General features: G+C 40.8%; 1 protein-coding gene across 1 annotated transcript; it reads right to left on the reverse strand.

The window, feature by feature from the left end:
- Positions 1-35: 35 nt before the first annotated feature.
- On the reverse strand, positions 36-26,251 carry relt (RELT TNF receptor). Its single transcript, XM_080025111.1, has 11 exons — positions 26,114-26,251; positions 13,316-13,390; positions 12,903-12,995; positions 11,958-12,142; positions 11,620-11,672; positions 11,210-11,464; positions 6,833-6,913; positions 6,448-6,526; positions 3,969-4,337; positions 3,261-3,383; positions 36-2,831 (listed from the first exon to the last, which is right to left on the reverse strand). Exons 2-11 carry the CDS (start codon positions 13,355-13,357, stop codon positions 2,828-2,830), a joined length of 1,284 nt encoding a protein of 427 aa, XP_079881237.1. The 5' UTR covers positions 13,358-13,390; positions 26,114-26,251; the 3' UTR covers positions 36-2,827.

The raw sequence follows: 26,251 nt of genomic DNA on the forward strand, positions 1-26,251 counted from the left end.
AGCATTTAAAATACACCTCTTCTTTATTTCGAGAGTAAAAACATCATACAGAAAAATGCAATATTATGAATGCAAAATCTACAAACTTGATGAAATGAATGTTTCTTTTTTTTAATCCTTCCTTTCCGACCAGTAACGCTTCAGCTTGGAAACATGTAATAAATCCGCCCTCATCATAGTAAGAATAGTTGTAAAAACAGATCAAATGGAAACATTTAAGTGCTGCATCCAATAAATATCCAGTCCTCCAGATATGTTGTCATATTCCTTGTAACAACATCATAAGATCATGTGAAAAGGAGTTGCTGGGAAACCTATGATTACAGCACACTCTTTATAAGCCATGAGGGTGTAAAGTGAAGCCAATCGAGCTGCATTACTTTGAGGCGTCTCAAAAACTAATCCTCTGCAGCCACTGGTTGGTCTATTTCATTAAACTATTAAAACAATAAATATGTGAGTGGTTTCTCAAACTGCTATGGATATTGCATAACTTGAATCCGGCTAAGTGGACTGTAAGTGTGTGTGTGTGGGGGAAAAAGAAAAGAAAAACATTGAAATTGTTACGATCTTGCCTGGGCCTCAAGCCCTTTGTGGTTTTGTTCTCCCCTTTCCCTTGTCTGATTGCAGGGTTGGAGTCAGGTGTGCAGGAGCCAGGCACCCTTCATCCACAGCTGCCACCAATCTACTAATCTACTGCTCTACTTATACCCGGTTCAACCTTCCAGACACTGCCAGATTGTAAACTCTGGTTGCGTTCCGAATCGCATACTTTCTACTATATAGTATGTAGAAAAAAGATTTAGGATGTCCCGATTCTTATGGCCAGATTTAGGATGGTTAGAACTACCCGGATGTCCTACTTCATGCGGCCAAGATTGTTAGTGTTGAAAAGTGCATCCTATTTGGTCGATTCTGACCCACAATCCAGTGCGCACGTGAAGTGACGTAACATCGACAAAGCCTCCATATGAAAACAAACAGGGATGCGACGGATGTAAAAGCAAGAGGCAAGATCAAGGCGCAATGTTATGATGAAATAAGAGAGTAAATTATGTCCCAATAGTATGCCTACTGCATCTTAACTAGATTATTTTTATCGTCGGATGTAGTATGTAGAATAGAAAAAAGAAAGAGTATGCGATTCGGAACGCAACCTCTGTTACCCAGTCAGTAACTCTCCAGCCACCTAGACCGTTTGTAATTCCGCCTGCATTTAGCTTGTTGCTAATTCTGTTCTTTTTTGCCACAGTCTCCCAGCCTGACTCCTGCCACCAGCTCCAGCCCTCGTCAGCCAGCTCTCCCCAGCCAGCTCTCCCTCCCTGGACCCGCCTGCTCTTGCCTGCCTCTGCTCGTCTCCCCGGATTCTCCCCTTGGCACTTCCCCCTGGACTCCTATGCCTGCCAGCCCACTCCGGAGCCCGGCCCAAATCCCCAGATTCCTTCTAAATAAACCCTCTTAAACTGGTACTGTCTCTGCGTACCAGTTTAAGAGGGTTTATTCCACCTGGTATAAAAATAGAACTAGGTCTATATTTTGCTTGGAAATTATATTTTATCTTGAAAAAAGATAAAATTTCTGTCCAGCCGTTACAGAAATGTTGCACTGAAATGGTAAGGATGTATTTATATATCATTTTATAAACGGCAGCTCAGCGTTTATGAGTTCACCTGTTTTTGATTGGATTAAAATGTCGCTCATTGGTTGAGGTGTTTTCCCACCCCACCAGCAAATATTATAAAAGCCAGGTATGTTCTGTTCTGATACCCTCCCGTATTTACATTATGTACATTCATTTACATGTCCGATTCTATAAAAGGATTATCTACTTCTTCACCCCAGGACCCAAATGACAATTGCAGCCTGTAACTGCCTTTGGGGTGCAGTGTCGTAAAAGAAAGTATTGGGAGCCACTGTGAGAACATATTTGGCCCCTGAAGAGTTTGAATGGTACAGTCATTTTTGCAGACTCTGGGTCTGTGTGTATTACTGAATGAATGTGTATCGTACTCTTAAAGGTTAGGTAATAAAACTTCTTCTGTTAAAGACTACATTCCACATCTTCAAGGTCTAAAATCTGAACTCGCTGAGCAGAAACAGTTGAGCTATCAATTAACTTAAAAAATATTAAAGAAAATATGCAGCCTATATTAAATTGTATACTTTTATTTTATTTATAATACTTACTATAGTGCTGTACCCACATGCTGTACTGATGTACACACTTGAGGGTGAGTTTCGCATTTTTCTTGTCAGTAATGTTTACACAGTGTTTTGTCCTCACTTTGTGCACAGGAAAAATACTGTGCATGTATTATATGGGCACAGGAGCAACGAGTACAGGTAGTACATGTAGATGTGTCTGTCTGCATGTACTGTTTGAAGCCTTTGTGTCTTTCACCCCCTTTTTTACATACATGGTGTATGATCAAAAATTCTTCCCCCGCTTATCCTTCATTTTAGTGTCACGTGTCGACGATATGTTCTCACAAAAGTTATCCACTCCATTCTGCCCCTTGTATTCAACAACACTGTCTCTTTGGATTGGGACAGAGAAGCAATTGTTATTCGAGGTGAACTTCTGATGGTAAGTTTGATGCAGCTGTTAAAATACAATATATTTGTTCATGCGATAATAAATAGAGTTATTATGATCCTCTTATCCAAGGAATAGAATGGACTTCAGCTCCAGGAGCAGGTGCTTCTTAAGGTTGCTGGGTGTCAGTCGTCTTGAAGCACCCCTACCCGGCAACTGTGAAGTCATCAGCGAATGGCGAGGTCACCTTCTAGCGAGGTAGTATCATGGTACACTGTCAGTCCTGTCTTTTCACCTGAAATAGGGAGTCAAAATGTCAAGGAGTTGTTTCAAAGCACACTTATCTCGTTATAAGGGACGTGTAGGACATGATGAATGCAACCGACAATAGACAGGTCCACTAGCCTGGAAATCAAGACCCACATCTGCGCATGTGCAGCACTGTCGTCGTCCGGTTACAGCTGCCAATACCAGATCCAAATTTTCCGACATAGCTAATAAGCTCCAATGGTTGGTGACCAGACCTGTAAGCTGAGCAAATTTTAATTGCCAGCGGCAGGTCTGGATTTCGAGGCCAGAGGGCCACATGAATGATTGCTGTTCTAATGCGGATTCAGATAGTTTTGGCTCAAGTGTCAACAAGAAAGGGAAAAAAAGGAGTTTATTTCCCAAATCATTGCCATTGCAAACAAATATTTGGTGTGTGTGTGTTGCCAGCTTGTACCTCCTGATGCCAGTAAAGGAAGCGGGGTAGAAGGTTTTGCCACCAAACAAAGAGTTTCGGTGCTCCTGGGACGATGTCTTGGGCTCCACGGTGACAGACTCTTGGATCTGAGCGACTTGAAATCTGTCGGTTTGAGCACAAGATATATTCACTGTTACATTCAGAAAAAACATGCCAATCATGAAATTATGACTTCTCTGTGAGTGAGCCTCATTTTTAGTTATTTCCATTTTGTATAATTCTCTCTTGGTACTTTGAGGGTTTATATTATTCTTACAAGTCAGTTCTTCCTGGACAGTTTACAGATGGTTCTAGGTTGGTCTATAAAACTTAACTAGAATGTGTTTAAATAAATGTGTTTGTTTGTGTCAGTGGTGGAAAAGGTATTCTGATCTTTGAGGTAAGTAAGTAGATCAAGTTAAAAGCAGCAATACCTAATATATAAAAAGCTCTGTGCTCCAAAGCAAAAGTACAGACAAAAACATAAAGTATAAAAAAGCAGGTTGGCCTGTGTCAGAGTTAAATTATTATTATATAAGCAGATTATTATAACTGATATAGCTGAACCTATTGATTTTTAATATGTTTTGGCTACATACATTTATCTACAACAATGCATCACATTTTTCTAAAATAATCATGAGCTTTGTGTGTGTGTGTGTGTACAACCTTAATCTTAATGAAACAATGTGGACGCACGCCTCTCACCTCCCCACAGACAACACTGTCAGCTCTCCCTCCTTCTTCTTCTCCTTCACTCCTTCGCTCCCTTCCACTTGTCTTGCCTGCACAGTATTTGGCACAGCAGCAGCTGGAGTGCAGCGGGTGTCTACAAACATCCCTCCCAGCAGAGGTCTCTTCTGCTGGTCCAGGATGGTGAAGTTCCCGGGGTGCTTCAAGGGATCTTTGAAGGACTCCAGTGGAGGGATGAAGACGGGTGGCCATTTCTTCTGGGCGCAGCGGGAGCAGCGGTAGCCGTGTTTGGGGGCCAGACCGGACAGGCCGGAGATGGTGTGCAGGTGGGACTGGTGGGGGCACAGTCTGGGCAGGGAGCGGAACGGAGGCAGCATCGGGAACCTGTGCGAGGGAGGGAGACAACAACTGATCAGTTTTTTCAATTTTTTTTTAAAGAATTTGATGGCATTTTTTTTATATTCAATTTAGTTTCCCCTGTGAATTCAAATGTTGAAAAACATACATTTAAAAGCTTCTTAACGTATGAATAAAAGGAAAATGAGTGAAAATGACAGATTATCAAGTGAAATTTCAACCTCATATTGGTGACTTTCCTGTAATGTTGAATCTTTGCACTGGCTTTTGTAGGTTGAGCTTGACATTTCAACACTTTTATGCTCCTGTTTATTGTGTTTTAAATGTGTTTTGATTTTCATGAATCTTATATGTTGTTTGGTGTTGTGTTTTGAGCCTGTACAGCACTTTGGTCAACTGAGGTTGTTTTCAAATGTGCTTTATAAATAAACTTTGACTTGACTAATGTCCATTCAGTATACAGTATGAAATCAGTACGGTAAGTCCTTTAAGAAAGAGCTCCAGCACTGTCCAAAAACTGCCTTTCCCTTTGCTTATGTTCAGCGTGGAACATAAATTAAAAATTTAATATTCAGGTTCAACATTTTAATGAGCACGCTTGCCAGAGCTCATTGCTTTTGTCTCCCCATTGTCCTCTTGTGCAGAGAAAAGCAAATGCAAAAGAGATGAATGCAGCTGTGTTTCCCTGTGTTATACTAGCTATAGTGGCTGACCTCTAGTGACCCCAAAAGCTCCCACTACACACACACATACACAGGATCTGAAAGCTTTCCAGATTTCTGTCTGTATATTGTGTGTGTGTGTGTGTGTGTGAGAGAGAGAAAGAATGTTCTAGAATCTGAAGGTCACATGTAAAAGCGGCCCATTGAGTGGAGGCCCACTGACTGATGCTCCATGACGCATAGACGTGGCATACATATACTGGAGTGCATTGGATCCAATTACCATCATGTAATATTGTGAGATCAAATGAACTCAAGTTATTCTGTTGGAGATGATGGGTCAGTGCAGCAACAAAAAATAGAGGGAGTATAAAGATGACCAATGATACTGCAATGTATTCACCTGTGGATGCTCATAGTATATGGAGCTGTCGAAACACAGTGCTGTAGACTTTGATCCCACGTGTCCCATTAAAAGGTGTCGAGCGACAATCTGCATTCGCCAAGGGAGCGGCAAGCGCCAGAGGACTGATGTTCATTAAAAAAAAAATAAACACATATCACCTATGCCACGGGCCGCCCCTGTCGCTGGACTTATTATTTCAGTCTGAATACTTTGAATGGCTGCAGATTAAACCAAATTTCCAACCGAAACTACATTAGGTCATTTAAATCCTGTCACTTAAAGCTATGTGTGAGAGATACACACCATGTGAGAGTACCAAATTACAAAGAAATTGTTTTCTAACATTTTACAATTATTTTTGCTTTGATGGAAAAGTACAAATATAGAATAAGTTGCAGGTGGCATGGCAATACACTATTAAATTATATATATATATATATATATATATATATATATATATATATATATATATATATGTGTGTGTGTGCTTGTTATATTGAACAATACAACATAAGCACATTTTAAAATATAGCACAAGCATGTTATTTACCCTGTGTTTGCTGACATGAATCAAATTCAGTGGTATGGGGGACAAACAAGAACTGAGACTGAATTTAATTTGATTAACACCCATAATACAGCAGTGAGTATACCACATCTGTCCAAAGAGCTTTCTGCTTCCATCTCTAAAAAGAAACTATATAACTTTTGGAAAGGTTTTTATCTCTCTGCCTGAAATCCTGCCAAATGCGCGCACACACACACACACACACACACACACACACACACACACACACACACACACACACACACACACACACACACACACACACACACACACAAACACATAAAAGTATTTTATTACAGCTTCTTGCCAGGAGCCTCCTTCCAGAATGTTTAATTGCCTTCCTCTCTCCCAAAGTTTCCTTGCCCCTGTGTTTAGATTGACCTTGGGAAACATGGTAACTATATGTTGATTGTGTGTGTGTGTGTGTGTGTGTGTGTGTGTGTGTGTGTGTGTGTGTGTGTGTGTGTGTGTGTGTGTGTGTGTGTGTGTGTTGCCTCTTACTTGATTGACGAGCCTTTGCTCATGGCCAACTGTTTGCTCTCGTACTCCAGCAGCAGTTCCTCCAATGCAGCAGCATTTTCTGAAACATCAGATGAGACCCAGTCAAAAATGTTGACTACAGTGACAAGTCAATGACTCCATCTTTTGTTTTGTCAATATTGTAGAAAATTATCATCAAACAGGAAATATTTTAAGTTTATAAATAACGTTCATCTTTGTGCTTACTGGTGAATGATTGGAAAGGAGTGTGACTTTTATTTTAAGCCAACTGCCAGTAATTTTTGTGGTATGTAAACACCAAATTGGAAGCATTCACCTCGACTGAAATGGCTGTGACTGCTAGCATGTGAGTGATATCATATCACTGTTGCTCCTATACACATACCTTTCTTCTCAGTGATGAGGCGAACCAGGACACTGATGGTGTCTTCATTCAGGTCGTCAGATATGTAGGGACAACTGTTACCTAAAACAAGAAGAAAAACGACATGGGCAGAGAAAATTACAGGGACATGTTTTCTTTATACTGTATATTGCATTAATACAGTAATATTTACAATTTAAAACATCGTAGATTCTGGATTTAGTATATTGACAGATATACAGGACATAGCATCATCATAATAACAGCATTCATTAAAAAGTGCTTTCAATTTAATATCATAGATAGATGGATCATATTGTGCCACATTTTTGTGTATTGTAAAAATGATTGTCTGGACATCATATTTAGGTAACATGATGACACTAAACCACTTACATGATAACTGGAAAGTTTACTGTATCTTCTGATGAAAATGATTAAATGCAGTTAAAAGCCCAGAAGAAAGCCTCTGGAATATATATGTTAAAATAAAGACCTAAATGAATTAACTTAAATTAACTTAAACAATAACTTCATTCTTTTAGGGCTATTCGTTAAATATAAAAAGATCCATATCAACTGATGAACGTATATCTCCGTTACAACAGCTTCAGTTCACAGAGTGCATGTCACTGCTGGGACATTGTGCCCTATTGCATGGTGGTGCTGATAAGGATGGATGTGGATGACTGACTAGCAAAGAATAGATGTACCTCCATGGCAACTCCCCCAACTCTCCCATAATAGCACAGCACAGTGAGGCAGCAGAGATGAGAATGAGAGAGAGAAAAGGGGCGGTCCAGAATAGCTCACTCAGCGATCACGTTCCATTCAGCACTACTGAAGCACACAGGGCTATGTGTGTGTGTGTGTGTGTGTGTGTGTGTGTGTGTGTGTGTGTGTGTGTGTGTGTGTGTGTGTGTGTTGCGCGCGCTTACAGATGCGTGCATGCTGTACCCGATGAAAGCCAGGTGACTGTGTATCCGTGTGCTATGGCGCAAAATGTGACTGTATAGTTGCATTTGTGTGTGTGTGTGTGTGTGTGTGTGCGCATTTCTGTCTTTCTTGCATAAGCGGTGTCAGGCTGTTGTTAGGCCATAACAATAGCTCTGTTTCCACAGTGGCTGTTGCTATGCGAGGATACCGGCATCCATTTCTCGGTGTGGTACTCATTGGCTTCCATTGATACCTTCAACAAAGTCCAGCCCATGTGTTTAATGTTTCAGTGTCAGCCACAGTCAAAGGCCCATCGCTTTGTGTTCAAATGAGTTTCTTCAGTTTTAGAAACACAATGTTGAATGACCTCCAACTTTTAAAAGCAACGCCCCAGTGGAGCTAACATGGTGGAAACTGAAACTCCGGCAACTGAACACTAACTTTGACTCTCCCCTTGTGGCCCAGACTCACTCAAGTCGACTCCCTTTGCCCTTCCTGTCTCTCTCCTCCAGCTCTCCTGCCACTGCACTCCCAGATGAGTCAAACTTTTCCCTGTTTGCAGTTATGCAAGTTTGACCCGTGCCGAGCTAGGCTTAGCCCCCCCCCCCCCTGAGTTTAACACTAATCCTCTAGTCCAAACAGGACCGCAGCATACAGACGGACTGCGCACCGCAACATGGGTAGTAGTTAAATGATAATAAAAGATGGAAAGAGGGAGAGAATTTAAATTTTTGCGAAGCGGCATCCAAAGCCTCCTATACTGCCCTCTGATCCTTTTTACCTCCAGACTTTTACTTCCTTACATTATCCACTTTCTATCGTCTTTACTAACTTTGGATTATCCTCCCCTCTTTTTTTTTCTTTTGTGTACCTCACTCAAACCATCACTGAACAATTGCATCATCTCTCCCAAAAGTTGTGCAGGAGGAGAGTGTGTTGAGTCATTCAATCACACACAGGTGTGGTCAATCAGTGAGAAGTATAAAAGCAGGAGGAGAACCTGAGACTTGCGCTTGTTTGTGTTTTAACAGTTCATTTAGCTTTCTATTCTGCTTAACATAACTGTTTAATTTCCTCCTACAGACTTAGCTTATGTAACAGTGATCATCTGTTACTGTTGTACTCCATAGTTACTCCCTGATCCACATCAGGACGTAACAACACCTACATCCAAATAAAACCGTATTATCCCCTTGACTGACAACTTTATCACTGATAAAATCCCATTAAGTTTCCTATAGGGTAGCACACATAATCAACCTTAAAGCGTTACCATGGAAGACCTCAACACGCTCTAAGAAATGGACAGAGCAGCAGAAGAAAAGAGGACAGACAACAACTCCAGAAAGGAATGAGAACAGGAGAGTAAAGGGGAGAAAGAAAGAAAGAGGAGACATAAACCATGAGGTGGGGATCTGATTGAATTATTGATTTTGGCTGGGAAAGGAGAGATGGAGAGATGGCTGGACAGTGTCATGTTCAGACGAGAAGTAGAGCGGGTGTCAGGGAGCCAAGAAATAGGATGAATGGAGAGCATAAGCTCGTGGGAGGAGGGCGGTTCAGGGAGTTTCCCCTTTGGGTACAGGGGTGTCTTAAGTTTCACAATAAAGCCCTCGGAGAGGAGGGGGCGAAGGCAACGGCCGCAAAAGCAAAAGTCAGAGATCCATTGACGGAAATAACTGTTAGTGTGACCTTGTCTTTCTTCGTGAAAGGATACGTACTATATCAGAAGAGATGGGATGTATGCCATGTTTTATGTTTATTTGCCATGCATTTAACTTTTAGGCTAGATTTTCCTTGGAGGCCAGCTCCAACTATTCATTCATTCATTCATTCATTCAACCTTTATTTATGCTCAAAAGATCATTTAGGGGAGACCCTCGTTATGTTGAGGTGGCAGCTGTGCTTTGACGCTGTGACGCTACATATGGCCAAGTGGATGTCGTGCAGCTTTCCTCTGAGCCTCGCACCATCAGGCGAGTGAGGGAAAAGCCAGCTAAGCCTGTTTATGCTGGTGCACTGAATGACAGTAAGTGCCAGTCATGTTTGCAGTCAGAGTGTAATAATACCTGTAATAAACTTAGCTGTGTGCACTAGAAGTTACACATCACTTTACACACTGATAGTTATATGGAGTGAGGCATAAGGAATAGTTACTAAAATACGACTTGAAAGTGTAATGTATTAGTTATTAAACTTGATGAGCTCTTTATGGATCCTCTGCAAGTCAATGGCTGTTTAAAGTCATAGTTTGTAACCAGTCTTTGTGCTAAGCTAAGCTAACTGCCGGCTGGTTGCAGCTGCATATTTAATAAACTGATATGAACTGGTAAGTGGTTTCACGCTCCTCCTCAAACTCTCTGCAAGAAAACAAAAAAGTGCATTTCCCAACAGCTTGCAAAGGAAATGTTACTTTAAACTTCTAACTATGTCCACTTGTTGCCTGAGGCAACCACAGGAACACAATAGCAAAGTTTGCAATGTTCGATGAATTGAAAATACTCAGACACAGTTTATCAAACTCCAATTTCCTCTGTGTGGAAATGGTACCAGGAAGTTCACCCTTCATTATATGTCCTGTCCCACAGTGTTAAAAAGCTGTTCTGAACAATACTAACATCATCCAAGTGACATGAGGGCTTTACCTTGTATACAAGCCTGAGAACCAGTACAGTCAGTACATCAAGTACAATGGACGCATAAAGGAAGTATGGATAGGGATATCTATAATACAGAAAGTATAGATGGTATTTTCTTCTTCATGGAGTTCTAACCAGGTGTTAAAACAGCCACAAGTGAGTTGTGCCCTCACATGAACAAATGGCTGAACTTAAAAAGAGAAAAAAAGGAGATTTCCATTTGGGTCAAAATACTCCAGGTCTATGACTACATACTATAACAAAGGACAGGAATAAATGGCACTCATATTACTCTGTCACTGTGCAAGCCGCAGAAAACAGGTAACACCTTTATAATTGCTTGATCCCTCTGTGTCTGTCTTTGTCTCTCTATCTTTCTCTCGCTTTAGTTTTTCATGTGTTGATATCTATCACTCTTACGACTATTACCATCCCCACCCCTCTGTCTATCCTTTTCCCTCTGCCTTCCACCTGCTATATCTCCATTCCTCTTTCTGTGTCTACTCAAGTCGGCTTCTCTCTGACCTCAGTAGGGTGAGTGAGTTGATGGGAATACTTTTTTTCCCCCTTTTGCAAATGAGAAAATGACAAGAATCACAGCGCAGGCTTAGGAACACACTGCAGAGCATGCATGACATGTCGTGACCCCTGCAAAGTCAAAGTTCATAGAGATAAAAAAAAAAGTCTCCATCACATCACAGAGACACATAGACTGTGGCTGCACACAGAGACACTGCCCTTTGAGTTTGGCCTGGCTTTGCCCTTAATACAGTGACGTAAACGCTAGTATGCTATAATCCCTATAATAAAAAGAGCTTCTCACCTTCTTTCTGTGGCGTGGCAGTCTCCTCATCTCCTGCCTCCTTGTCAGCAGTGCAGCGGTATCCCTTCTTCTTCAGTATGTTGCAGATGAGGATGCCCAGCAGGCCCATCACACAGAAGATGGGCACCAGAGCAAACACAGCGTACTCTGCCGTCTTCTCCTCAGCACTGCGTACCGCCGTGCCATTGACCGGCCCTCCTGCACCGCCCGATGGACCTTTGCCCACTGTGCGCACCATTCTGACATGCAACAATGCTGCCGCAAAAGAAGAAGGAGAAGAAGAAGAAGAATAGACGGGTATAAGAGCAGCAGACACGTGGCGTTATCTCCATAGAATGAATCAGTTGGATCTTGGATGATGGATAAGCAGCATTTTAAGTTGCAACACATTTTCTAAGACACACACTTACTTTTCACGCAGGGACTCTGGCTGGAAACTTCGCCAGTGGCAGCGGAGTGAAACCTGCAAATGGTAAAAAGAAAGGAGAGAAATATATTTAGAAAAAAGAGGTGTGTGTGTGTGTGTGTGTGTGTGTGTGTGTGTGTGTGTGTGTGTGTGTGTGTGTGTGTGTGTGTGTGTGTGTGTGTGTGTGTGTGTGTGTGTGTGTGTGTGTCTTGTTTTCACGACACCCGAAAGCATTTTGAAGTCAGTCCTGCAGTTTTATACCTGTAGCTGGATTAACAAGCTAGACATGTAGGTTGAAGACAGATAGGATACATATAGTGAGGGACAACGGTCATTCCTTACCCAGGCAGACACACTCCACAGACAGCATCGGACGTGGCAGTGCCAGGGGTTGTAACCTCACGGCCAAGAACCTCGCAGGATGCGCGTGGGCGGCAAAGTTCAGAGTCAAATGCATCTGAAAAGCTTCCAGTCGGGCACGATCGACATCGTACCACCTCAGTCCAAGTTTGGATCTGCCCACAAGCCTGGCAAGAAAGAACACACTTCTAAACTCAGAAAGGAGAAGCATCCTTCTGCTTCTGCTGTTTGTCTAGAGTGTAACACTTACAGTATATGATGTCAAAGTGGTTCGCAAAAAAACAGACAGCTTTTAATCTTTTAACTCCTGTCTCTGGGCTTACTGTAATTAAAACAATGATGTCTTCTTTATACTTTCATATTGAAGAATAGCTTCACAGACTGTTTAAGAAAGGAAAAATCTAAATGTTTAAGTTATGAATTAAAGTTTTGTTGTATGAGTAACAGCATGTGATCTACAACAAATTCAGAAATACAACTGGCAACAAAAGAAAAAAATGACATGACACGAATAATAAAGCCATGTCATGCATGTCTATCATCATCATAAACACTTGATTTATGATGCATGTTATGTATGACTCTAAACATAATTTTAAATGGAAGAGGAGTTGCATTCATTGTGTAGATGTAGTTGTTTGATGGGAATACACTTTTTGTCTACAGTAAATCACTCAAAACATGTAGGTATTGTAATTAATTTGGTCTAACTGCAAATTAACTCAAAACGAAACACAGCGGTCCCTATACATTTGGAATATGGGGTGAAAATTTATAGTTTCTTAGGGGACAGAAAATGTACTAGAAAGACCACAAATGCACTTTATAGTATGGGCTCAAATAGAGTACAATAGATATATTTTCCTGAAAATGTCCCTGAAAGCAGGTTTAAGTTATTAATTATTTTATTTCAGTTTGTAGTCTCACCTTGGAAGGCTCCTGGGCCGCAGGGCATTGCAGACACTCACACCTTTCCCACCACCGACACAGCACTGCTGCAGTCCCACCACAGCCAAACACCTGGGAAACACACACACACACAAACACACACACACACACACAAACACACACAAACACACACACACACACACACACACACACACACACACACACACACACACACACACACACGCACACACACACACACACACACACACACACACAGAAGCTCATGAGTCAGAGGGGGGATTTGCAGTAAATCCTCATGTGCATGCCACACGGTCTATAACAAGACAAACTGAATGTCAGATGTAAAGAGCTACATACGTGCACCCTTGAAAAATGCTGACCAGCTATATTTACACAAATAACCACAAACGCACACACATGCATATATTTACCGTGAGGAGGACAAGAGCTGAGCAGCAAAGGTGGTTCCTCATCTTCTTCAATGTATTCTTCTATGTTCATATGATCTGAAAGATAGAGGAGACAGATACAGGTCAGAAAATGGGAAAAGGGGGTTAATCACATTTCAAAAAACACACACACACTCACTCGGATATTCTGTTTATATATTGACGGCATCACAAGCCAAACTTTTTCATTATGTCCCAAAGACACACACATACAGAACCTTAGCATGCACACTCAAAACCACATAACGCTCACATGACGTAAAAAAACATGAGTCATTTTCTGTGACTTATCGCAAAGTGGCCGGAGAGACAGGGGGTAAGGAGCAGTGGTAAATGCCATAAATAACATTTAAATTAAATCAGGTTATTTTTGTGGGACAGGAGTGAATGAGCCAGGGCTTTTCTGATGCTATTTTTGTAGCTGTAGGTTCTCACATGTTCATTTCAAGCCCTTATTGAAGCTGCAACACAATCTTTTGCCAACACATAATGACTTTCTCCACACCTGACACTAGCTGCACACGGGATGAGTAATTCCTTACATTAAGGTGAGTCTTTAGGGATAAATGTGATCAAAGCTGACATAAGTAAAGCGGTTAAAATGGTTTAAAGGTGCACTATGCAGTTTCAGAAGAGGGGGATTTCTATGTACTATGTACTATGTACTTATTAGTATTGAATAATTCTACCATCATAAATCAAAACTGAATTACTTTGAGGAACCTGGGACCAAAGTTAAGACTAGAATATGTTTGTAAACCAAACTGTGGGCCCTGCTGCTGTAAACAACAACAGTGAAACAGTCACTTTTCAGGAAGCTTTCTAACTTCAAACAGTGTTCCAGGGATCACATTTTCCTATGAGGAAGGTTTGTTTATTCAGTTATGAGTATAGACCTTAGACAATGTTTACTTCTCTGACACAACCAAAGTTATATACAGTAGTGCACATTTAACTGCTTTGTGTTACAGTGTTTCTTAATGATATTGGGAATAAATGAAAGCAAACATTAAATCACAAGCTGAAATCATATTGATACATGATGACTAGATTGAACCTATGTGATATTGTAACATTACAAGAGTAAGGGGTCAGCACAGTGGCCACCAAACCAACTTTAAAGAGGGTTAAGGTTCAATTCCCGTGACTGCAAATGTGCTGAAGTATCACAGGGCGGAGGTAAAATTCATCCTGTTCATGCTGTTCTGAATTTTAACCTGAATGCTAAAATCTGCTTGAACCTAATCAGACCTAGAGTGTTACACGTCAATTGCAGCCAAGAATACATTTGAGAAATGAATGCATTTCCAAGACCAGCTATCTAGAATAATACAAAATAAATAATACTTTTTTAACAAAGCCTGTTAATTTAAACAACTGACAAAATAAAACAAGAGAAGTTTGTTGCACGAAATTTGCTGTGATCTAGGCTCCCATTTGTTGCGACAATTACAGGACTGACTATTGCTGGTACATTTCTCCAAGGAGGTGAGAATGATAGACTGGTTGGCCACAAAGGCTTGTAAAACAGCCAGTGACCAAAGCTAAAATACAGGAGGAAGAGAGAAGAAAGAACCGAATGATTTTAAAAGGATGGAGTAACATTTTGAAAACTGAGTGACAGCAATGGAGTCAGTATAGATACAAGTATAATCCAAAAGCAAAGAAGTAGAGGAACATAAAGATGATGAAGGTGAAGATAGTGAAACCAAAGAAAGAGCAGAACACAGAAGGAGTGAATGGGAGAGAGAGGAGAAAGACAGAGCTTACATACCCCAGACTTGCAGCTGACTGAAAGGGTTGCTGTGGCAACTCAGCAAGGATGCTGTGTATGCTGCTGCAAATGCTGAGTTAGGACCAAACCCAGATGTTCTCTAACTTCGAACAGCTGTCCAAAAAACAAACAACTCTTGATAAAAACCAAAATTTGGTGCAGCTTACTCAAAAATTCCTGCTGGACTATACAACTAGAAAATTGAGACGAAAAAAAATTGAAATTCTATAAAAGATATCACTGTGAGACGGACATTATGCTAAAATGACCCGGGAAAAAAATGAAGAGACAAAACTCGCACAAGTCTGTGCAGCTGAATGGAGGGCTCATACCTGCCTGTGTCTTATAGTGTCACTTTGACCACAGACACACCTCTGACGTCCGTAAGACATGCCCCTTATATCACAGCTAAAACAGAGTGTGTGTGTGTGTGTGTGTGTGTGTGTGTGTGTGTGTGTGTGTGTGTGTGTGTGTGTGTGTGTGTGTGTGTGTGTGTGTGTGTGTGTGTGTGTGTGTGTGTGTGCGTGTGTGCGTGTGAGTGGGTGCGTGTGTGAGTGTGTGCGTGTTGTATGTGTGAGCTGTGAGGCAGGCCACTTTAATGTACCTCTTCACCTTTGAAGACGTATATTAACTTAAACTTCTTCACGCAGGTGACAAAACGTGACTTATATTAACAAGGAAATAAAAAAAATTTAACGACTTCATGATTTTGGTCTTCATGCCAATGAAAGGCTGCAAACGCATAATTTAAGGGAGGAAGAGAAAGATAAAGCAAGGATAGAAATACCACTAGTTTGAAAAAAACAACACAGGGCTGAAGGGCAAGAGTCTATAGAACCGCAGAGGACGACAAGATGGATGGAGGGAGGGATGAAAAGAAGAGAAAGTGGCAGGGAGTGAGATTGCTAAAACTTGAGTCCTGATAGCATGTTATATTTAGAAGCATTTGTTAAAATGCTATACAGACCAGAGCAAGAGGCTAATTATATGTCTCACACACACACACACACGCACACACACACACGCACGCACGCACACACACACACACACACACACACACACACACACACACACACACAACTAAAATTAAAAGGGGCAAAAATGATCAATAAAACGACAATGATAGAGAGAGCAAAACAAAAATGGGACCCACAATTAAGAACTTCTTTTCGGGGAACGTGTCAAGTAACAAATTGGCCCGGGTTAGAGGGGTTGAAGAAATCAGTTTTTTCATCCACAGAGAAACTCTCTTGACCTCCAGAAGTGCAGTCACTGAAACAACTGTACTTAAACTCCATCAGAGCGAGGAGAAATTGATTTATCGTGTGGTGATCAGGCCGTGTTCACATTCAAACAGTTTGGAGAAGGCTTTGTATTCGAGCATGGAACTCAAAAGCATCTGCTAAAAGTAGTTTTTTTGTATTGCGTGTCATCAAGTTGTTCCGAAGTCATTCTTTACTGGATCACTTTTGTAACACTAAGACTCCAGTCAATGCAAAGATGTTTGGTAATGAAGAAATCGACAGAGGTTTGTCTAGTATTTCACCACCGATTTTTCATCCGCCTCCATTCACCACAGTCTATAACTTTACAGCAGCATATAACTTAATCATTGTCCTTTCTTGGAATGTCTAAAAGGCCTTTTCTCGGACATCATGGCCAAATCACAAAACTAAATCAGAATCAGTTGTGTAAAGCCAAATACCTTTCTGAGGAAGACCTCTGAAAGTGTAATCTATATCTGGTTCTGAGTGATTATCATGGTGGTTTTTGTCTCTGATTTTGAACACAGATGCAATAAAAAATGGTAATACCTTTTTATTCTGAGACATTCCTTCATCCCTAAGAAAGGAAATTGGAGTTCTTTGTCCGCCTGCCATAACTTTGGTGCCCCAACCTTGAACTCTCATACCCCTCTTCCACATGTTCTTTCTACCCACGCAAGACATGCGTCAGGATAGAAATTCAATAACACTTTCAAGGAAAGGAAAAAGTGTGTTGACTTTTCCCAAACTGTAAAACAGTAATTAGCCGAAAAACCTCAGTGCTGTTGTTTGACACATTCAAATAACAAGTCGTGACAACATCAGATGACCAGTCACATTTTCTGTTTTGTTCAGGGGGAACTAAAAATAGACATAATAAATAAGTAATGGCAAAGTCATGACCAAAACATGGATGTTATTCCATCCTGTGGTGGGTTTTGGGGGCGAGGAGCGAAGTTGCAGTTAATGCGTTGAACAAGCTTTTTCTGTCTCCTTGATGTCATGCAGCGGCAGAAGGAAGGTAGGAAGGAAGGAAAGAAGGTTCCAAAAATTATGAAACGCTAAAATGAGTTGAACTCTTTCTGGCCTTTCAGTGTGAGGTGACCAAGCAGCCTTAGCAATGAGCGAGGACCACAATGTATTTAAGTGAGACAAAAATGCACCGTAATGTGACCGATCTGACATATTTAAAGCTGGTAGACCAAATATACCACTGTGAACAAATAACGATCACAACAAAACGACCTCCGGTTTGCTTTATGTCTGTGTAGATCAAGATGGTTTTAGGATAGCTTAGCTGGAATGCTTGCTTTAGGTCAACTTTGTTTAAAAAATAAACAATTATTTATTTAGTAGAATCTAACCTAACAGGACATCTTAAAATAGCTTTTCTTCACTTTATTATTTCAGCAAATGTTGGTAGGCCAACTCCTAGTGAGGCTGAATTAGTTTTAAATGAAGTTGCGATCTTTTTAATGTCATTGGGATTAAGGCATTTGCGCTTTTTTTGTAGCAGCCCCACCCACATTTAATTTCATTTGGTTTCCACGCACTCCATTTTGTGAAGAAGAAAAAAAACAACTCAATAGGTGTTGACCTAGCTCAGTAAGGGAACCCAGATGTATTGTATGAAGAGAAAATATGTCATTGTTTATTTCTAGTGGCTAAGGGTCTGTCCTCTTAAAGGCCTACTTCACCGGTTGGAATATGAAGGTGTATTGAACTCACCTTTAAGCTAAATTTACACTGACCTCACAGAACACAGGAGAATATCAGTAGTGACATTAAACTTCAGTTCTTAGGAAAACTTGGAATCTGAGGCTGCTTAATTATGTTTCTATTTAGCAAAAAGGTCTACTTCCAAGTAAATACTTGGACAAAGTCATCGAAGAACACAATGTAAACCTTTTCTGAACTCTGATCAAGTATTTTTACTTGGTTAAGGTTAAATAGAATAGTATGCAATCTGGTTCAATGAGTTCTACGGGAGGTTAGGGTAATTGATAGGTGTTGTACTCAACATACTGTTGTACTGATTTAAGTTTGTAATATTGAGTATGGTAGCAGCAGTTGTTTGCCAGAACTAGCAGTCTGGGACAGATCATTTGAAGGATTACTTGCTCCTCCTCAGGTTGAGAAATCCTTCTTTGTCTTTGTCTGGCTCATAAACCTCTTTAAAGATCCATTACAGTATTATCTCAGAACTGCATTGTCACCAAGCTTAAAACAGGTTTGTTTTTCTTAACTCTTGAAGAGTTCTAACCACAAGACAAAGACAATTTGGTGATACATGATCATCACATGGGATTGCAGTGAGGTTAGAGACTTTATATGATTTTCTGAGATTTAGCAATGCTCCTCTGGTGCTACAAAAATGACTGGTGAGACTGTCTGGCCTTTCAATAGCGTCTCAGAAGTAGAAGTGTATTTCCCTCTTCATTGTGAAGTGATGATTGACAGAAAAAGACAATCACTTAGATCCCACATCATAATGGCTACCATATAAGCCCATTGGGTCACGTAGCATGGCCGCTGGCTCGGGAAAAACCTCTAGGGACGAACATGAGAATTATCTTCCGGCCCATGGAGTGAAATACAATAGAGAAGAACTGCACCAGCAACAAAAGGGCTTTATGGTAATTACACTCCTTTATCCATCAGACATTTTGTGGACCGAGAGATAATGTGCACATGTATGACAACGACGCGATCAGGACAACCATACCCTCTGTTTGACTTAATGGAAGTGCCCATTAGGAGCAAACGAAAGGCTGATTTACTCTGACACTATCTACGTTGGTGCTCGGACAATGTCTCATTATAGAGGAGTGTATCTCATAACTTGGCAGGTGTCGAAATCTCATCATACGTCTGCGGATGCGTTTCTCTCTTTGTGTACGTCATTACTCCTTTCTTTCCTTGGGTTGACGGTATGTCAGCCGTCATTGGACAGCAGAAACATCACAGGCCTCGCTCTGGCCGGCCTTGACCGGAGAAAATAGAGATGAAGAGACAGCGAGGTGATCCACTTGTTTAACAGCTCTGTGATACCGTCAGAGTAATACCATTGCAGCAACCAGAGATCCCACAATGCACCAGGGTGACAACACTGTCCTAATTTCAAAGGAAACTTGGGTGAAACAAAAGCATTGTTTTTGTTCATAGAAACTGATGCCACATGTTACCATCTGGTACTGTATGTCATAAACTCACTTTTACTTTAGGTTCACTAAAATTGCTTTCTAACCACTATGTCTGTCCATCTCAAGCTAAATGAAATACATGGAAGACATGCAAGTATGACTATGCCTGCATTTTATCAGTGGTGCTTTTTAGATGTCATTTAGTCCTGTTTTGCAGGAATTTTAAGGAATTACCTTGAAACTTTGGAAGTGAGTAAGTAAGACCATTTTGTCTTTCACTAATTTAGACTTTAATGTCTGCATCAATACAAAATAAGCCTACAAAAGGTTAAGTTTTTCAAGGACACTTCTTTAATAATATTTCAACCAACCAGAAGCCAACCCCTCTGTTTACCCAAGGACCCTAATATAATCCAAGGTCTTTTTTTATTTTCATGGTTTAAGGGAACAAAAGTAGAACAGGAGGCAATCTGAGTTGGCAAAATGTGTGTGAGAGTGGGTGTTTTTCGAAGAGTCTTGTATTTTCCCTTACGTCAACAGCATCATTAACTGTGCATGAAAATCAACTCCTTATGTTCCAACACCTGCAATTAAAATTTGCAACCCTATGCAACCGTACCTCTTCCCAAACAAGCTAACAAACAAGCACATTCTAATAGAACAATTCTCATTTTTACACACAAACACCCACCCACACACACATAGACATACACAAACATGTGGCTGCTCTGTAGAAAACAACACTTTCAACATGTGATCTCTATTCGCTGAACAAATACGGAGGATTTACTTAATTACTGTTTTAGTCAGTGGAAGAATCCACTCTTCTCTAATCTCTAGTTGTTCGAAAGATGAGCTCAGGCAAAGAAAACATGATTTTTGTCCTCTGTATGGGCAGATTGTATGCATACAACTGCTCTCCATTGTTTAATGAAATGGCAAAAATTGAAAAGAACAGTTTGATTCAATGCTAAATTACAGATCTCCTATTCCAAGTCTTGGTTCTTCTCGTTGTCTCCTGAAGTGACAAAAAAGGGAAATGCAGCCTTTGACAGCATGGCAGAAAGATGTAAACCTTGAAGAATAGTGCCTTAAAAGGAACAATTTGGCAAAGATTTGGGGAAATAAATGTCATCCCTTTCTTCTTTTTTTCTCTAAGATATTTTTTTTTGGCATTTTTATGCTTTATTGATAGTGTAGAGACAGAGTTGAAATGGGGCAGAGAGGGGAGTGACATGCAGAGAACGACCGCAGGCTGGAATCGAACCCGGGTCCGCTGCTGGCCGAGGCCCATGGGGGGGGACGCCCTACCAACTGAGCTAAAGGCGCCCCATGTCATCCCTTTCTGGCCGAAAGTGAGATTAGGAGACAGTTGCTGGTTCGATTTGCTAACATAAACCCTCAAGCAGGGGGACTCGAGTAGTGGAGCCCTGAAAAGGTAACAAAGTCCTCCCAGCCGGCAGCCCCTCTGAAGCTCAATAAATACCTTGTCACATCTTGCTCGTTTAATCCATAAAAAGCTATCCTTGACAGATAGGTGAAATCACCTGGCAACTAGCAGTGACTCCAGAAAGTCACTGCCCCCTGCACTGCAACGTAAACCGACATTTTAACTAATGAGATCAAACGTGTTAATTAGTGAGCTGCAGTGGTGCTGGCCCTATCCTCATATGGAACAGACAGATATGAGACTGTAGTGGTGTCACCCTGCTCATCCATCTAGTGTCAGGAAAGCAAGTAAGTGCATTATAAAAATGTAAAACTGTGACTTTAACGCTTGGTGAGTGAATCCAATGAGAAACCTTCCCCTCTGGGCTAGGTGGAGGCCAGAGTGAGGGGATCTTAACCAGAGCTCTGGGAATGTTAAACATGTTAAACAGCTCCATATGTGTACTCAGTGTACTGTATGAACTTTACATAAAGTAAACTGTCCCTACAGCACAAGATAAGCAAGAAAGCATGATTTTTCAACCTTGCAGTGTGCCCCAAACATTCAAACCCAACCACAGACACGCACGCTCGTATCCATATATATATTTATGGATCTGATGATCTAAATGTGCCCTGTTTGGAGATGTATTCAATTACTCTATAAAAGTGCTGAAACAGACCAGAGGTTCAATTTCCAACTTTGTTGGCTACATCTTAATTACTCAGCGGTTGTTTTGAAACTCGGCATGTCATTCAAATGTGTCTTGTCACAAAGAGTTCGACACAGACATGTTGCTGTGTGATTTGCTCTGGCGACTAAAAGCAAGCGATTGGTTACTGGCGAGTTCAGATAGCAGATTATGGTTTGCCACACAGATTCTTCTTTCCTCCCCCAGAGCCGGCCCTTCGGTTAACAAACTTCTGCAGTCTCTGTTCCCTCTCTTCTTGAAACTTATATTTTAAGACCTTGTCATTAAACAGTGCAGTGAGGGAGCAACAGGGCAGATGGAAGGGACTGAAGGTGGAAAGGGCATGAACTGGAGCCTAGCAGGGTGAGATTAATCCAGTCTAATGTAATGTGACTAAACAGCCAGTCAAGGTGAAGAACACATACAAATACATGAATGTCAGTGTTATGTTCTTTGAAAAAGGTTGCAGTCTTTAGAATGTACTTCACTACTTGAATTCAAAATTGAAGTTTATTTTTTCTGTTCTAGTGTCATTTGGTACCAGACAAGGAGTAAATTATCATTCACTTCTGTAGTTTTTATTATAAAGACAGTTTTTGTTCTAGCAAACCACAATTCACACGTCAATATAAAAGCTGGGGATTAAATCTGAGACCGTGAATTTTGTGAACTTAAGTTACAAAGGAGCTGAAAAAATCCGGGAAGTGACTCTTTCCCACGTCCTGACTTTCAAAACAATGAATTCGGACGACGGAAACCCTCTGCAGTATGACTTGCAGTTTGCTTTGTTCCCTGTAATATCATGGGAATGAAGCAGATAAGCAGATAGATACAAATAAGGGACATGGCGCTCTCCTGAGGGAAGTCTGCTTTCCAAAAGGAGAAGGCGTGGCGTAATGATATACATTTTGGATAGTGCTTTCCATCAAATCCTGCTTCTTCCATTAATACTGTAACTAGAATAAATATCTAATGTGTGTGAACACGTATACTCCAAGCATCTCCATGTGTCAGTAAGCAAGCATTTTCTGGATGCTCACTCCAATGTTTTTTTCAGGTTTTTGTGTCTAGTTGCCTGTTGGAGGCATTTAGAGTTTTTTTGTGTTTATTATATTTAAGTAAATACATTTTTAGTTTATGGCTTAAATTATGATTTACGAATTACAAAGTGTATGAAATATTAATCAAATGTATATTCATATGTATATTATGCAATGTGGTGATTAGTATTTTGTGTCACCTGGGGTGTCGTGCTCTACCTTGAGCCTATTGGAGGCCCTCATATAGGGGAGGGATTTTGCTTTTGTTCAGGGTTGGAAGGCAGTGAGCCAACAGTTTTTTGATCGCGTTACCACATTACTTCATATTATTTCACATTGAAAAGTATTTTTTTGTATAGTAAGAACCCTGTTTTGGCCGCAAATCAGTGACATTGTTTGGAGTTTTTATGTTTATTATTTCCTGGAAAGTCAACCAGAGTTATTGTTTAATAAATCACTCAACACCAAGTTAAACTCTCTCCGTGCGTGCTTACCAAAAGGACGTGTGTCGGACTATCTCTGCCTAAGGAACAAGTAGAGCGAACAAAGGGTTCACCACATCAGAGCCCTCTATAATTATCCAATCCTTGGCCAGTATTCTGCGCGTGCAGAGTGCTGAGCCAGCTTGGATGGGGATCTGCAGTCGGTGCAGTGGGAATTTCCTTGGCACGGGATTGTCTGGCTGACATTGGGGCGCCCGGTATGCACAGGGACGGAAGACCGTCTGGAGGCGTTCCCAAACCACTCTGGTCGAGCGAATGGACGGACAGATGACAGGATTGAGGGCTTAATTAAAGCCCTGCCGTGTCTCCGACCTAGCCATACTCATATGACCTAGCCATACTCATATGCTCAAATAGAGTTGCATCATGTCTCTCTATTAAGTTACACTGATAATCCCTACATGTTATTTTTGTCACAGCTCCGAAACAGCAACATACACATTTTGTATCTTCCTGTAATCGTCTCTTGTGCCTCTCTCTCTCTCCCTTACTGTCTCTCTGTTTTTCTCACTCCATCTTCCTTTAGTCTATTCTTCTCCTTTCTTTGACCTTCCTCATCCCGCCTGCCCACAACTATGATAACATTCAGTGTACGATAAATGTCGGATGGGCTGGATCGTGCAATGGGGGTTATAATTGTTTCAAGATTGTCCTCTCACATTTATTTGGAATGGTGAAAACCTTAGTAATCTTCAGGTAAGACCAATATACTTATGTGACTATGATGAATAGTCAATCATCCCTGATTGTTCTTTCAAGAAAATAAAGTACAACCCTTTAAAGTCATACAAACCAAGAGAAGCCCTGAGGATGGATAGATTATAACATCTCCCCAACCTCACTGATCACATTGTAGATATCCAGACGCACATACTGTACATCAGGGCTATTCAATAGGCGGCCCGCGAAGGAATATGCGAAGGCGTTTCTCTATCAGCTGCTCTGTGTATGCAGCTTTGCGGGCGCGATTGTACCACAGTGTAAGTGTATGGTCCATTATTTGTATTTAGTGTGTCTGCATAATATTGCACCAGTAGAACTTTGCATGTTTGCACAAAATGTGTACCTTCACATAGCAAACAAAATTGCACAACTGTAAAGTCAGTGTCTGTAGTTCTTTTGTATTCAAATAAGCAGTTGTTTATTTCTGTACTGTGCATTGGCATCTTTGAGCAAAATACAGCCAAAATTTTCGCCGCGGCGCAGAGACCCCTTGACAAACATATTTTGGGGGGGAAACACTGTAAGGTGTTGCACTTAGAGTAGCCTACATTTATTTCTATGTTTTTTGATAAGCTATTGCACTCTTAGTAAACCTAGGCCTACCTGTATTTTGATCAGCTGTTGCACTTAGAGTACATTTATTTCTATGTATTTTGATAAGCTGTTGAAGAGTTAACCTGTTGTGTTTTCCTGAACTGATAATATTGTTAAACACTTAAACAACAGGGAGCCTATGTTAATCAAATAGGGATTTTTTTTGATAAGCTGGTGAACTCTATTTGATAAAATAAAGAGGCATTTTTTTCTGGCCCCTCATTTTGGATCATTTCCACCAACCAGCCCCCATTCAAAACTAATTGAATAGCCCTGCTGTACATGCTCTTGTCCCCACAAGAAGGGAGGAAAGTACTTGACAGGAAACAGGAGGTCTGTCCCCTTATGTAACAATAAAAACAAAAGGGTGATATCAGATATCAGATATTCAAAATGCTAAATTGCTGCATCGAAAACCCTCGTCACCTCTACCGTGACAAGATGAATAAACTTTGTCAATCTTGTAAAATCCCTCTTTATAAACGCCACAATGACGAAGCTGCACGTGGCCCTTTTCTGATGGAAGTGTGCGTCCATGTGTGCACAGAGTTGTGTGTGAAAGAAAGCCTCATATTGATACAAGCATGCAGGAATTTGGTCCCATACAAAGGAAGCCTCATCTTGGCTTTTGTGTAAGTGTGTGTATGTAGCTCGCTTCACTGCACAGAGTGATGGGGCTCCTACAGCGGCAGTATATCCTGCCAAACCCATATGGTGTCATATGGGACATGACTTCTGATGAACAGGCGTAAAGTGTAACAGAGTTTGTGAGAGAAGAGCATGTTAATAGTAATGCTGTTTATTCATACTTTGGCACCTATACAGTTTCTTTTTCTGTACATTTTCATGCAAATGCTTTTACGGTATTATTTTGTTGTCAAGCATATTTTAATTGGCTTGAATTAATCAGCTAGGCTTAGTGTTTTCTCTCATGAAATATTAATTTATCATTCATTTCTCAATACAAGATTTAAAGGATGTATGATGGAGAAGAAGAAAAAAGAAGCCTGGACTCCATTAAAAAGAAAGGAGGAGGATCGTACTACCAGTGAGGTCATCACGTAGGCTATTCATCATGGCAGTGCGTCAAGCATGAGTTCACTGTCATTAGTTGGTAGTAGTTATTCTAGAGTTAACCATGGGTATTGGCTTAACTTTATAAGAATAGCATATATATATATATAAAAACCTGGGCTCGTAAACCTTAATGCAAATGCTATCTTTTAGTCGCTATAACATTACGCAACAACAAAAGCAGATAAATAAAGTTAACTGCAACAAAGCTTGCTCAGTCAGACACACACAGCTTACTTATTGAATGTGTTCATTAAAAAACGTAGCTGGCTTGAGACGTAGAAAAACCAATTGAAACAAAGAGCACAGACTTTTTGTTACGTCCCTAAGGATCAGAGGTATCAACATGTGCCATATGATGCCCCAGAGAACATATGAATAGGCCTATGTCATATTACCGCCGTGCGTAAAAGTGGGCATTACGGTTGGGAAGGTTTTGCGGCAAGAAAAGCCCCACGCGAGCCGGCAATGAGCAAAGTACCGGCGTTAGCCAGCCAGTCCCATTGTTACTACGAGGTTTAGAAGAAAAAGTTTTCGGACTTACCGGTTTGGTGAATTGAATGAGTCGAAATCAGTGTTCAGAGACGAGCATCATCAGCGGTTGGAAAGGACTGAGTTGGAAGGTGTGATAAAATAAAGAAACTGCTCTAGAGAGGAAAACCACAAAGCCGGTATAAACGAG

Source organism: Ammodytes marinus, assembly GCF_949987685.1.
Source record: "Ammodytes marinus genome assembly, chromosome: 3".
NCBI classification, from domain to species: domain Eukaryota; kingdom Metazoa; phylum Chordata; class Actinopteri; order Uranoscopiformes; family Ammodytidae; genus Ammodytes; species Ammodytes marinus.